A 16371-nucleotide genomic window follows, 5' to 3' on the forward strand; every position below is an offset into this window, starting at 1 on the left:
GAGTGTGGTTGAGAGAGCAGAAGAGGGTGTTTTGAAATGGTTTCGTCACATGGAGAGAATGAGTGAGGAAAAATTGACCAAGAGGGAACGAGGAGAAGTGGGAGACCAAATTGGAGGTGGAAAGATGGAGTGAAAAGATTTTGAGTGATCGGGGCCTGAACACACAGGAGGGTGAAAGGCGTGCAAGGAATAGAGTGAATTGGAACAATGTGGTATACCGGGGTTGACGTGCTGTCAATGGATTGAACCAGGGCATGTGAAGCGTCTGGGGTAAACCATGGAAAGCTCTGTGGGGCGTGGATGTGGAAAGGGAGCTGTGGTTTCAGTGCATTATTACATTACAGCTAGAGACTGAGTGTGAACGAATGGGGCCTTTGTTGTCTTTTCCTAGCGCTACCCCGCACATATGAAGGGGGAGGGTGTTGTTATTCCATGTGTGGCGGGGTGGCGATGGGAATGAATAAAGGCAGACAGTATGAATTATGTACATGGGTATATATGTATATGTCTGTGTGGGTATATATATGTATACATTGAGATGTATAGGTATGTATATTTGCTTTTGTGGACGTGTCTGTATATACATGTGTACGTGGGTAGGTTGGGCCATTCTTTCGTCTGTTTCCTTGTGCTACCTCGCTAACGCGGGAGACAGCGACAAAGCAAAATAAAATTAAATAAAATAAATAAATAATAAGATAATGATAATAATAATAGTAATAATGATGATAATGACATTGATAATATTTTGAAATATTAGTTTCTGAATTATTTGATTTATTAAAAAACCTTGAATAACAGGAAATTTTCTCATCCAAAGTGGCTTATTTCCCAAGCGTTTTGGATAACAGAGGTTTTACTGTATTATAGTCCAATATTTGGAATGTCTATACTGTAGTACATATTTTAGCTAATCACTACTTGTCTCTAGAGACAGAAAGTCACAGTCTTATGTATTCAGATATATAATTTTTCGTGTAGCTAGAATAGAAATTGTGTTTTACTGCATGAATGAGAATGACTGTATGCTGTAATTTTGTTTTTCATATTTTTTACTTAAGAGAGGAAAGCATATTATTGGAGCTTCCCTCTTATCGTTAGTTAAACCTCTGTTTAGCCATTTATTAGAGAAAAGAGTATTTGTCTGCCATTTTTGATAATGCATTCTGTTTTTCTTTAGGCTTTGGTCCCCGACCTATGCATGGTCCTGGTGGTTTCAATGGTCCCCGAGGATTACTTGGTCCTCCTCCAATGGGCATGGGCCCATTAATGGGAAATAGACCTCCACTCCTGGGAGACATGCCTGGTGGGCCCAATGGATCAATGGGGCTGAGAGGTCCAGGTGGAATGCCAGGTCCACGGCCAGGTAAGAAATATTTTGTTTACACTGAAGAATGATACATATTTATACAGAGGAATGATTGTATTTCAGTTGTAGAGGATTATTGTTTAATTTTGCTATCCGTGAATGTAGTTATTGTTTTTGCATTATTTTGCTTTAATATTATTTTCCTTCAGAAAAGTGGAGATGGTAGTAACTGGAGGAATATCCTTCCAAGGATCATTTAGTTCCCACTCTTCATTTTCAGAACACCATAGTTCATCTTCTTAATAACATAAATATGTTGGGCAAAACCCTGTCCTCCGCTCAGTCATGGAAATTGCTCATAGTAGCTTTACAAAGTCAGCCTTTCTAAAGCTGGGAGTGTTGCTTGCTATATAGATCCTGTGATTATTTTTTTCGTAAGCAGCTATTGCATTTTTACCGGGGTTTTATTTTCCTTATCTTTATTAACCAGAGTAGCATGAAAAGCCTTCCATCTCATTAATTATCCTTTCATCACCTTTTCTGAGCCTTCCTTTTCCGTATGCCATGGTATTGCTGCTGTGTCTCCTTTGTTTTGCGTGTATTATTTTGGGCACTGCTTTTACACTATCAAGGTGTTCTGGCCCACAAGATTTGGACCCAAGGCACGCATTTAAGTGTTACTTTCCACAGTCTCTCTGGATACACTGGCCACCAGAGGATTATCTGTTATGGTAACTTCATATTCCCTTGAACAGCTAAGCTGTGGAATTCTCTTCCTCTGTCTTTCTCACTTTATATTACCTTTCTTCCTTTAACCTGTAAATGGCCCTGGCCTAGGAATTTAGGGGGCCAACAGAAGTGGTGTTTGTCAAAAAATGAAAACAAAATATTTGATTTTATCGTTGTTGGAGATATCAAAAAATTGAAAGAAATGGGGGAAATCTGGTAAATTATCTATATTTAGTAGCTTTTCAGACATTTGAGTATGGTGCTCTTCACAAGCTTGGCTTATCACTTGTTGACTTTTGCTGTCTCATGCATCTTTGTCTCCCAACCATCATCACTAATAATCTGGATTACTGGTTCAGGGAGATCTTTCTGTGGTGCTAACAGTTCAACAGCGAGAAATTATTATCACTAGTACCGCAAAGACTATTCCCAATCAGCTGCTAATTGGTGTGTGGTGTACACCAGGGCTGTATCCTCTCCTGTCAACTTGTATGGGTAACAGACATTTTGGTGTTGATTGTAGTTCCTTGTGACATTAGTCATTTTTACATACTGAAAAAGCTAACCTTTTTATTTGAATGACAGCAGATAAGGCAACTCGTACAAGTATGGCTAGGGGTCCCCTCAGGCAAAAATGTTCTGCTGTATGCAGATAAAAGCACAAAGGAACAGAGAATACAATGTCAAGTGCTTTCATATAATTACATTGTCAGAGCTGAGTACAGATATAGAGAACCAGAATATGATATACCAGCTGCCACTGGTTTGTACTGGCAAGTACACTAAGAAACATGTGAAGGAATTAGGACACAGGTCACCCTTGACAGCCTCATCTTCCTGAAGTTACAAACTTAGGATAACCTGTGTTATGGGAAACATAGTAATAGCTTTTTTGATTAATTTTGAAAATATCTGCCTTTTTTTTTACATATATTTTTCATACCCTATCACCATTTTCCGGTTAGCCAGGAACAAACGTAGAAAAGCCATATCTGTGCACATCCATTCTCTTACTATCACATGTAAAGCGCTGAAACCACACCTTCCTTTTTACAACCAGGCCCCATAGACCTTTCTCTGGTTTAACCTGGATGCTTCACATACCCTAGTCCAGTCCTTTGACAGCATGTCGACACCCCAGTATACCACATGGTTCCTATTTACTCTGACCTGTGCATGCCTTTCACTCTCCTGCATATTCAGGTCATGATCGCTTAAAATCTTTTTCACCCCTTCCTTTCATCTTCAATTTGGTCTTCCCGTTCTCCTTTTTCCCTCCACTTGTGACATATATATCCTCTTTGTCAACCTTTCCTCAATCATTCTCTCCATGTATCCAAACCACTTCATCACGCCCTCTTCTGCTGTCTCAACCACATTCTTATTATTACTGCACATTGGTCTTACCCTTTCATTACTTCCTTGATCAAACTGTACACCACATGTCGTCCTCAAACATTTTGTTTTCAACACTTTCACCCTCTTATGCACAGCCGTATCTGTTGCCCATGCCTCACATCCATATAATATTGTTAGGATTACTATCCTTTCAAACATTCTGCAGCACCCTCAGAACCTTTACCCCCTCCCTCACCAACATTTTGGTTCACATTAATATAACTATTATGTTTGATAAGAGATGATTCATCAGTTTTTCCCCTGTGCTAGTTGAATTTCCCTGTGACAAAGGAACCAGTTGACTCTTGAGAAAGTATTCCTTGGAATTTAGATGAGGGTAGGAAGAGGCACTCTGTTAAGCTAGGTTTCCCTTCCCTTCAAATGTATTAGTACAGCAAGAATTCTTTAGGGGTTGAGTCAGGTCTACTAACATCTGTGGAGACTTGATTAATTTCTGTTTTCACTTTCGTTTGTGTTTTTTCACCCAAGATAGCTTTTCAATGGGGCATGTTTTTCCAGTGCTATATTCATTACTATGAAAAATAAGCAGATATATGTGTCCATCTACTTCTTGCCTGTTCACCCTGTCTTTGTTATTTTTACATCCATTCTGAATTCCATGGGATAAATCAGTTACTTGCGGACTATGAAAGCTTTAATACAAATCCTCAATCCATGTTTAATGTGTTAGAGTGAAATAAGACCTTCATTACATATAAAACTGCTGCTTGCTTTTTCTTCATTTTGCACATTGAGTTGATTCATATGGAAATAACATTCCCTTTAACACCACATCTGTATACAAAATGCATCCATTACATTGATTCTCAATCATTCCACTGGCATTTTTAATCTCTCAGTCTTCTGGTATCATTATACCCTGTTTAGTAGATGAGTCATAAACTTCAAACCAAAAACTATCCTTACGCTTTTGTGCTCGGGAATATGATACATTGGATGAACAATTTTAACAAAGGCTCTAGGGTGTTGCCACATATTGCAAGCCATACTTTTCTTATATATATTTCTTGATGTGTACAGTATAGATTGTACTGTTTTCAAACGGTGGGGGAGGGGGCAAAGGTTCTGGGAGCAATGAAGAATGTGTGGAAGGAGAGAACATTATCTCGGAGAGCAAAAATGGGCATGATTGAAGGAATAGTAGGTCCAACACTGATATATGGTTGCAAGGCATGGGCTATAGATAGGGTTGTATGGAGAAGGGTTGATGTGTTGGAAATGAAATGTTTGAGGACAGTATGTGGTGTGAGGTGGTTTGAAGGAGTAAGTAATGAAAGGGTAAGAGAGATGTGTGGAAATAAAAAGTGTGGTTGAGAGAGCAGAAGAGGGCATGTTGAAATGGTTTGGACATACAGAGAGAGTGAGTGAGGGAAGATTGACAAAGAGGATATATATGTCAGAGGTGGAGGGAACAAGGAGAAGCTGGAGACCAAATTGGAGGTGGAAAAATGGGGTGAAAAAGATTTTGTGCGGTTGGGGCCTGAACATACAAGAGGGTGAGAGGCGTGCAAGAAATAGAGTGAATTGGAATAATGTGGTATACCGGGGTTGATGTGCTGTCAATGGACTGAACCAGGGCATGTGAAGTGTCTTGGGTGAACTGTGGAAAGGTCTGTGGAGCCTGGATGTGGATAAGGAGCTGTGGTTTTGGTGCGTTACACATGACAGCTAGAGACTGAGTGTGAATGAATGTAGCCTTTTTTTGTTTTCTTGGTGCTACCTTGCTGAAGGGGGGGGGATAGTGATGCTGTTTCCTGTGGGGTGGGTTAGTGCTGGGAATGGATGAAGGCAAGCAACTGTGAATATGTACATGTGTATTTATGTATATGTCTTTGTATGTGTATTTATATGTGCGTGTAAGGGCGGGAGACAGCGACTGCAGAAGCTGGTGACTGAGTTTGGTAAAGTGTGTGGAAGAAGAAAGTTAAGAGTAAATGTGAATAAGAGCAAGGTTATTAGGTACAGTAGGGTTGAGGGTCAATTCAATTTGGAGGTGAGTTTGAATGGAAAAAAACTGGAGGAAGTGAAGTGTTTTAGATACCTGGGAGTGGATCTGGCAGCGGATGGAACCATGGAAGCGGAAGTGGATCATAGGGTGGGGGAGGGGGCGAAAATTCTGGGGGCCTTGAAGAATGTGTGGAAGTCGAGAACATTATCTCGGAAAGCAAAAATGGGTATGTTTGAAGGAATAGTGGTTCCAACAATGTTGTATGGTTGCGAGGCGTGGGCTATGGATAGAGTTGTGCGCAGGAGGATGGATGTGCTGGAAATGAGATGTTTGAGGACAATGTGTGGTGTGAGGTGGTTTGATCGAGTGAGTAACGTAAGGGTAAGAGAGATGTGTGGAAATAAAAAGAGCGTGGTTGAGAGAGCAGAAGAGGGTGTTTTGAAGTGGTTTGGGCACATGGAGAGGATGAGTGAGGAAAGATTGACCAAGAGGATATATGTGTCGGAGGTGGAGGGAACAAGGAGAAGAGGGAGACCAAATTGGAGGTGGAAAGATGGAGTGAAAAAGATTTTGTGTGATCGGGGCCTGAACATGCATGCAGGAGGGTGAAAGGAGGGCAAAGAATAGAGTGAATTGGAGCGATGTGGTATACCGGGGTTGACGTGCTGTCAGTGGATTGAATCAAGGCATGTGTATGGGGGTGGGTTGGGCCATTTCTTTCGTCTGTTTCCTTGCGCTACCTCGCAAACGCGGGAGACAGCGACAAAGCAAAAAAAAAAAAAAATATATATATATATATATATATATATATATATATATATATATATATATATATATATATATATATATATATATATAGCTGTGGTTTCGGTGCATTATTACATAACAGCTAGAGACTGAGTGTGAACGCATGGGGCCTTTGTTGTCTTTTCCTAGCGCTACCTCGCACACATGAGGGGGAGGGGGTTGTTATTCCATGTGTGGCGAGGTGGCGATGGGAATAAATAAAGGCAGACAGTATGAATTATGTACATGTATATATATGTACATGTCTGTGTGTGTATATATATGTATACATTGAGATGTATAGGTATGTATATTTGCGTGTGTGGACGTGTATGTATATACACGTGTATGTGGGTGGTTTGGGCCATTCTTTCGTCTGTTTCCTTGCGCTACCTCGCGAACGCGGGAGACAGCGGCAAAAGAAAAAAAAAAAAAATACAGCCTCCATACATCACTCTCTCACTTCCTAAGGCTATGCCCAGTATGTTTAAATGAAAAGTGCCTCTTACTCTTTGGTTTTGCTAAGTTGTTAGGTGAATTTATCCCCAATCGTCCCACCTCCATGCATAAAGTACTTCTATTTTATCTGCTCCACAGTCATTCCCCTTGCACCTTTTACTAAGCTGATTTGTCAAGTGAGTTCATCTATCACTCCACCTCCATCCACAAAATATTCCTATCATATTTGGTCCCTGATCATTCCTGTAGCATCTTTAACAAGGATGACCCTATCCTTAATCACTACTACAGTGCAGCTGTCTACGGCCAAAATATGAAAATGAAACTCATACACCAACACCAGGCACTAGAATTAAATGACTTGACCAGTATTGTTCAGAACATGAAATTGAAACTTATATGCCAGATACAGACACAAAACCATCTTAAAATGGAATAAAATCAGAGCCAACTTTGGGCAGAATATACTGCCTTTAGGTTTTAGTAAAAAAAAAAATAACTTAAAAGATAGCATTAGGAATAGTTATAGAACACTATTAGAGAATAAACAAATATGAGACTTTGATGAAGGGAACCTCTTTAGAGAAACAAATGATCTACTTCCATTTTAGAAACCAGGCAAAAGAATGAAAATTACATAGATCAGTGGAGGAGAGAATATTAACTCTTTTGGTGCTAAGTTACAATCTACACCAAAATTTAAGGTGCCAGAGGGCTGTTGACTTAAGGGAATCATTCATTGTCTCTTACAGACACCCTCGCAAGTGTAATACATTAAGTCATGCTTTGACAGTGTTAATCACATTTTTGGCAGTATTGTGATAATGCGGCATAACAAAAACTCAGTGTCTTGCAACTGGAAGGCTCGTGTCAGTTTTGTTTGTCTCTGCTTGTTGGGTATTCTTTTCTCCATACTTCTCTGTAATTACTTAGCTTTTGTGCCATCGTAATTACTTAGCTTTTGCGCCATCCTATTATGCCTAGGGAGTTACACCAAAGATGGACATTGCAGCAGTGATAGCTTTATACTAAGTGGAACATAATTTGAAATATATCACTCAGTAAACAGTGTCTGCCAGCAAATTACCAGAGGTTGTTGAAGCAGTTTATGGATTTAGGGAAGTCTGTTTTGCTTGTTCTTCCCAAGTCTGGAAGGCCAAGATTAACATCTCCATGGACCCATAAAGTGATTGCAAGATAAGTTAGGACTTCCTCATCCCAGACTGCAAGTGAACTCAAGCAGAAGAACCCTAACTTGCTCAGGCATGCATCACTGAGTGTCCAAAAGTTACTTGATAATGACTTGGGATTTTGCAGTTTTTTGCGTGATGTAAACCTCTTCTGACTGCTACCCAGAGTGAAATTTTGGAACAAAGACAGTGTTTGGTACCATGAAACTTTGCAGAACTGTGTTGTGGCGCAGAGTCAACAATACCTGTGACTGGAAAACCAGAGGGAGGGTGTCAGGCCACCCTTTCAGGAGTTACACCTGCCACAGTTCACAGAGAAGACTAAAATACCTTCCTTCTCTTATGGTTTAGGGCTGTTTCAGTTACTATAATGTTGGTGGTTTGGTGATCTTACCCTAGGATGTGAAAGTGAACCAGATAGTGTACCATATTTACTTAGTGACCATTTATCTGATTCAGATGAAAGAGCAGGTGCCAAAAATAATTATGTAGGACGGGACTCTCTCTGCCACACTGCTAATTGTTACACAGTGCCAATGTGATAGAGGTAAATTATTTTAATGACTGGCCAGGAAACAGCTCCTACCTAAACACAATTGAAAGCTTGTGGTTCATGGTGAAGCAACGACTATGTGATGTGGGCATGTCTTCTATACTGAAGCATGAGGTGACAGTTTAGCAACTATGGGGTAGTTTTCCCCAAAACTATTCAAGAATCTTGCTGACAGCACTCCTAACAGGCCATAGGACTGCATCAAGAGGAAGGGGAGTGTAATGAAGTATTTAATTATGTTAGCAAGTCTTAATTACATTTTTTTTATGCTACTTAATCACAAGAAAAAAATCTGATTTTCAACTTGCACCATAAGTTTTAGTGCAGATTGTAGATTTGAGGGGATGCTTCAAAATAACCTTTTCTCTTTTTCTTTCATACTTGTTCTCCTTATCCCATGTTAGTGAAGTAGTGCCAGGAACAAGCAAAGAAAAGACCTCATTGGCTTACATCTGTTCTCTAGCTGTCTTGTGTAATGCACCAAAACTACAGCCCCCTTTCCACATGTAGGCCCCACAGACCTCTCTGTAGGTAACCTTAGCTGTTTCAGCCTTGGTTCAGTCCATAGACAGTACTTTGTTCTGGTGTACCACATTGCTGCAGTTCACTTTGTCTTGTGCACTCTTTTCACCGGTCTGAAAAATCAGGCCCCAAGCATTCAAAATCTTTTTCACTTCATTGTGCCATTTCCAGTTTGGTGTCTCCCCTCCACTTCTGACACTTATATCCTCTTTGTTAGCCTCTCCCTACTCATTCTCTCTGTATGTCTGAATTATTTCAGCACCCTTAGATTCAGTTGTAAAAGAACTGAGAAAGGGCACCATCAACTATCAGAAAGTAGTGGTTTTCAACAAAGATTGCTTGAAAGGTATTTCAGTTTTGTGCCAAAATACAGTAGAAAAATCACCTCTGAAGTGCCCAGTTTGTACAGCAGATGTACTTTTTAAGATTCCAAAAATATGTTTATTGACCCAGATACTGCAGATATGGAAACTCATAAAAAAGCTATTACATGTCAGCGTGTTCAAAAGTGTTGCTGTTGGTGACACCAGTGTCCAGTAGTTTAGTTATTTGTTGGATGTAGGCATTAGGGCTGTGAGCTTCCAGACTTACAGCATTGCTCATCCAGTCAGGAAAAGACACATTACCCCAGATGATGGAAGGCTATCTAAAGTAATGGGATATATGTAGAAGGGTCTTTCTCTTATTCTCTAGTCAGGCCATGGGCAAGCATGAATTTTTTATAAACAAAGAAGTATACTTCTCACACATATGCTACATTCCATTCATTCAGCTTTAATAATTTTCCCTCTCCTTTTGCCAATCTATACTCAGTTTTTCCTGGTATTTTGTCTCACACTTTTCCAATATTGCTTGCTTTCACCACTCTTCTCACCCATCATCATTGGAAATACAAAGAGATTTATAACCAGCTTGATAAAGCAAATTATGTTGGTCTCTGTAGGGAAATGAAGAGACCTGTACATCAGATTAAGAGTGTCATCACCCAGTCAATCAATCCATTGATAATTGAAAATGGTAATTTGGTTCACATCTTTGAAGACATGGCAAAGATTTTAATTGATTTTTTCACATCTGAATTTACAATTGATGATACTGCTCATAAGTCCAGCTCCTATGGTAAGAGAGAAAAATATATTGTGACACGTGGATGTAAGTGTTGAAGATATAGCTGCGGAAAATGAAATAAAGATAAATAAAACAGCAGGCCCAGATAAGATTTATCTGAGGACAGTGAAAGAGGAGAAAATGAAATAGTTAAACCCTTGACTATTCAACAAATCACTTGCTGTAGGGTAAACCCTTGACTATTCTCTTCAACAAATCACTTACTGTAGGGTAAGTGCCAGAGGAATGGAAGCTTATTAATGTAACATCCATTTAAAAAAAAAGTAATAAATCACTGCCAGGAAATTATTGTCCAGTCAGTTTAACCTGCAGTTGGTAGACTAATGGAAACCATCCTTTGGGATAAGGTTGTGAACCATTTAGAGGACCATCTCTTAATAAATGACACAATATGGTTTTCAAGGAAGTAATTCATGTCTGAGAAATCAACTTTATTTCCTTAATGATATAATCAACATGTAAGATGAAAGTAAGGCATTTGATATTATCTATCTGGATTTTCAAAAATCATTTGACAAGATTCCACATCATAGGCTTCTAACTAAAGTTAAGTCAATGGTATAGATGGGGATGTGCTTCGTTGGTTAGGGAATTGGTTAACTGGCCATAAACAAAGAGCCGAGATCAATGTTCAAGCCTCAGAAAGGTTAAACATAACAAGTGGTGTACTGCAAGGATCAGCTTTGGGACCAGTTCTCTTTGTCATATATATTAATAATATTGATTATGGTTTACACTATAAGATATGAAAGTATGCAGATAATGTGAAGTTTGGAAACAAATCAACAATAGAAATTGAATGTCAGCAGCTTCAGTGTGTTTGTTTTGGGTGTGAGAAGCATTATGAGATATTTTCTATGATTACGTGACATAGAGAAGCATTTTATAATGCTGTATTATAATGATTTTTTTTTTTTTTTTTTTTTGGTGGTGGTGGTGGAGGGATACCCTGAATATTACCTGAAATTTTTTTTTATTTGAGGGTAATAGATTTGCTTGAAAACCTCAAAAGAAAACTATTTTTCATGCTGAATATGGTGAAATATTGTTAGGGGATCATTTAGGGGTGTAATTACATGATTATATTTAATATTCTATAAATATTCTTTTCATATTTGCTGGGTAAGCAGAATTATGTGACATTTTCCATGATTACAGTATACCCACGATTTAACAGACTAATAAGGGGGAAGGGGTGTCTGTTAATGCCAAAAGTTGAGGCACCTGGCAGCATGGGAACACTTGCCGGGCAGCTGGAGGCAGGAGTCAGACTAAGACAGGTGATGCCACCCCTGTACTGTGAAAGGATACTTTATGATAAAGTGAGGACAGACTACCTTCTTTCATTGCACCTCTAACATGGTGCAGTGAGTGGGATTTATACCTTCGTAGGAAAATCCCAAGTTATTGCAAGTTTGCTCACCTTCTAGAGATAGGGTGCACCCAAGGAAATACCCTCAGATGGGGGAACCAATCTAGACAGCGAGGGGATGAAAGCTCCCTAAAAAATGGGGAATCATGGCCTGCCTCTCTTCAGCCAGTTCCCCAGTCCAATGGACATAACAAAACAGCAGCAAAGGCAACCAAATGGGTGTTGAGTGGCAATCTGGATGTTGGAAGTAGCCTGCACAATAGCAAAGTGACTCAGGTTATGCTCCAATACCTCATAACCCCCTTAAGAGAAGGGGATAGGTCGCTTGCACTGCTGGCAGCAGGAAGGCAGTTGTGAGATGGTGTCCTGGAGCCACAGCAGGCAACATTATCTAATGAATTTGCAATAGAGAACTGCTCTGCAAAACATGGAACAGGCCAAAGCAGAGCCAGGCTCATGTGTAGGGTGGCCCAATAGGTGATGCCCCTACATTGCCCTAGCTTTCGGTGGGCACTCCTGTCTGCATGCAGGATGTCACTTTGAGGTGTGGGACAGGTTGGGGTGGTCATGGAGGTAAAGCTGCACAGACAATACTCAGTGAAGTGGGATGCACTGGCTGCCTGACTTTGCGAAACTGACATCACCTATACCCTCAGTATTTGCTGATCCCCATGACATCCTTGGGTCAAGGGGAGTACCCACCAGCAGCAGCTTTGCCCCTAGTTGTGATGACACCCAGCAGTGCCCTCACAGTGTGTGAGACCGCCCTGCACACTTGCGAGATTATGTTTGTGGTGGCACCTGTGAAGAGTGAACGCACTTATTTGTTATATCATTTTTGTTCTGCTTGCATGTAAAGGAAGAGTATTGTTGCTGAGCAGTGATTTGTGTGAATAGTTGCTTTATGCCTTGTCAAATTTAGTTTCATTTTTTGTATAGATGTATGTGGGAGGGCTATTGATTGAGAGGGTAAAGACGTACAGAGCATCAGAATGGGGAAGAGCAGTGTGGTTTCAGAAGTGGTAGCGGATTTGTGGATCAGGTGTTTGCTTTGAAGAATGTATGTGAGAAATACTTAGAAAAACAAATGGATTTGTATGTAGCATTTATGGATCTGGAGAAGGCATGTGATTGGTTGGATAGAGATGCTCTTTGGAAGGTTTTAAGACTATATGGTGTGGAAGGTGTAAGTTGCCAGAAGTAGTTGTTGTTCGCTGATGATACAGTGCTGGTGGCAGATTCGGGTGAAAAACTGCAGAAGTTGGTGACTGAGTTTGGTAAAGTTTGTGGAAGAAGAAAGTTGAGAGTAAATGTGAATAAAAGCAAGGTTATTAGATTCACTGGGGTTGAGGGACGATTTAATTGGGAGGTAAGTTTGATTGAAGAAAAACTGGGGAAGGTGAAGTGTTTTAGATATCTGGGAGTGGACTTTAGTAGCAGAAGGAACCATGGAAGCAGAAGCGAGTCACAGCGCATGTATATATATATATATATATATATATATATATATATATATATATATATATATATATATATATATATCTTTCTTTCTTTCATACTATTCGCCATTTCCCGCATTAGCGAGGTAGCGTTGAGAACAGAGGACTGGGCCTTTGAGGGAATATCCTCACCTGGGCCCCTTCTCTGTTCCCTCTTTTGGAAAATTAAAAAAAAAAGCGAGAGGGGAGGATTTCCAGCCCCCCGCTCCCTCCCCTTTTAGTCGCCTTCTACGACACGCAGGGAATAAGTGGGAAGTATTCTTTCTCCCCTATCCCCGGGGATAATATATATATATATTATTTTATTTATTTTGCTTTGCCGCTGTCTTCCGCGTTTGCGAGGTAGCGCAAGGAAACAGACGAAAGAAATGGCCCAACCCACCCCCATACACAATGTATATACATACACGTCCACACATGCAAATATACATACCTATACATCTCAATGCACACATATATATACACACACAGACACACATATATACCCATGCACACAATTCACACTGTCTGCCTTTATTCATTTCCATCGCCACCTTGCCACACATGGAATACCATCCATCTCCCCCCTCATGTGTGAGAGGTAGCACTAGGAAAGGACAACAAAGGCCCCATTCATTCACACTCAGTCTCTAGCTGTCATGCAATAATGCCCAAAACCACAGCTCCCTTTCCACATCCAGGCCCCACACAACTTTCCATGGTTTACCTGGCACTTCACATGCCCTAATTCAAATCCACTGACAGCACGTCAACCCCGGTATACCACATCGATCCAATTCACTCTATTCCTTGCACTCCTTTCACCCTCCTACATGTTCAGGCCCCGATCACACAAAATCTTTTTCACTCCATCTTTCCACCTCCAATTTGGTCTCCCACTTCTCCTCGTTCCCTCCACCTCCGACACATATATCCTCTTGATCAATCTTTCCTCACTCATTCTCTCCATGTGCCCAAACCATTTCAAAACACCCTCTTCTGCTCTCTCAACCACGCTCTTTTTATTTCCACACATCTCTCTTACCCTTACATTACTTACTCGATCAAACCACCTCACACCACACATTGTCCTCAAACATCTCATTTCCAGCACATCCACCCTCCTGTGCACAACTCTATTATCCATAGCCCATGCCTCGCAACCATACAACATTGTTGGAACCACTATTCCTTCAAACATACCCATTTTTGCTTTCCGAGATAATGTTCTCAACTTCCACACACACACACACACACACACACACACACACACACACACACACACACACACACACACATATATATATATATATTTATATATATATATATATATATATATATATATATATACATATATATATATATATATATATATATATATATATATATATATATATCCCTGGAACCATGGAAGCGGAAGTGAATCATAGGGTGGGGGAGGGGGTGAAAAGTCTTGGGAGCCTTGAAGAATGTGTGGAAGTTGAGAACATTATCTCGGAAAGCAAAAATGGGTATGTTTGAAGGAATAGTGGTTCCAACAATGTTGTATGGTTGCGAGGCGTGGGCTATGGATAGAGTTGTGCGCAGGAGGGTGGATGTGCTGGAAATGAGATGTTTGAGGACAATGTGTGGTGTGAGGTCGTTTGATTGAGTAAGTAATGTAAGGGTAAGAGAGATGTGTGGAAATAAAAAGAGCATGGTTGAGAGAGCAGAAGAGGGTGTTTTGAAATGGTTTGGGCACATGGAGAGAATGAGTGAGGAAAGATTGACCAAGAGGATATATGTGTCGGAGGTGGGGGGAACGAAGAGAAGTGGGAGACCAAATTGGAGGTGGGAAGATGGAGTGAAAAAGATTTTGAGTGATCGGGGCCTGAACATGCAGGAGGGTGAAAGGCGGGCAAGGAATAGAGTGAATTGGATCGATGTGGTATAAAGGGGTTGACGTGCTGTCAGTGGATTGAATCAGGGCATGTGAAGCATGCCCATGGAAAGCTGTGTAGGTATGTATATTTGCGTGTGTGGATCCCACCCTATGATCCACTTCTGCTTCCATGGTTCCATCCGCTGCCAGATCCACTCTCAGATATCTAAAACACTTTACTTCCTCCAGTTTTTCTCCATTTAAACTTACCTCCCAATTGACTTGACCCTCAACCCTACTGTACCTAATAACCTTGTTCTTATTCACATTTACTCTTAACTTACTTCTTTCACACACTTTACCAAACTCAGTCACCAGCTTCTGCAGTTTCTCACATGAATCAGCCACCAGCGCTGTATCATCAGCGAACAACAACTGACTCACTTCCCAAGCTCTCTCATCCCCAACAGACTTCATACTTGCCCCTCTTTCCAAAACTCTTGCATTTACCTCCCTAACAACCCCATCCATAAACAAATTAAACAACCATGGAGACATCACACCCCTGCCGCAAACCTACATTCACTGAGAACCAATCACTTTCCTCTCTTCCTACACGTACACATGCCTTACATCCTCGATAAAAACTTTTCACTGCTTCTAACAACTTGCCTCCCACACCATATATTCTTAATACCTTCCACAGAGCATCTCTATCAACTCTATCATATGCCTTCTCCAGGTCCATAAATGCTACATACAAATCCATTTGCTTTTCTAAGTACTTCTCACATACATTCTTCAAAGCAAACACCTGATCCACACATCCTCTACCACTTCTGAAACCACACTGCTCTTCCCCAGTCTGATGCTCTGTACATGCCTTCACCCTCTCAATCAATACCCTCCCATATAATTTACCAGGAATACTCAACAAACTTATACCTCTGTAATTTGAGCACTCACTCTTATCCCCTTTGCCTTTGTACAATGGCACTATGCACGCATTCCGCCAATCCTCAGGCACCTCACCATGAGTCATACATGCATTAAATAACCTTACCAACCAGTCAATAATACAGTCACCCCCTTTTTTTTTTTTTTTTTTCAAAAAGAAGGAACAGAGAAGAGGTCCAGGTGAGGATATTCCCTCAAAGGCCCAGTCCTCTGTTCTTAACGCTACCTCGCTATCGCGGGAAATAGCGAATAGTATGAAAAAAAAAAAAATATATATATATATGCCTGGGGATAGGGGAGAAAGAATACTTCCCACGTATTCCCTGCATGTCGTAGAAGGCGACTAAAAGGGAAGGGAGCGGGGGGACTGGAAATCTTCCCCTCCTTTTTTTTTTTTTTTCTTTTCAAAGGAAGGAACAGAGAAGGGGGCCGGGTGAGGATGTTTCCTCAGAGGCCCAGTCCTCTGTTCTTAACGCTACCTCACTGAGGCGGGAAATGGCGAATAGTATGAAGAAAAGAAAGATATATATAATGTGAGTTTGGTAAAGTGTGTGAAAGAAGAAAGTTAAGAGTAAATGTGAATAAGAGGAAGGTTATTAGGTACAGTAGGGTTGAGGGTCAAGTCAATTGGGAGGTAAGTTTGAATGGAGAAAAACTGGA

General features: G+C 40.5%; 1 protein-coding gene across 2 annotated transcripts in view; it reads left to right on the forward strand.

Moving 5' to 3' along the window:
- The window catches only part of Isha (Insulator su(Hw) mRNA adaptor), a 126440-nt gene that overhangs the window by 73116 nt on the left and 36953 nt on the right, over positions 1 to 16371 (forward strand). For both annotated transcript variants that reach the window (XM_071689175.1, XM_071689176.1), the window contains one exon: positions 1181 to 1366. In XM_071689175.1, the coding sequence (XP_071545276.1) occupies positions 1181 to 1366 (186 nt within the window). The remainder of the gene's footprint in view (positions 1 to 1180; positions 1367 to 16371) is intronic.

The sequence above is a fragment of the Panulirus ornatus genome, chromosome 46 (assembly GCF_036320965.1).
Source record: "Panulirus ornatus isolate Po-2019 chromosome 46, ASM3632096v1, whole genome shotgun sequence".
Classification (NCBI taxonomy): Eukaryota; Metazoa; Arthropoda; class Malacostraca; order Decapoda; family Palinuridae; genus Panulirus; species Panulirus ornatus.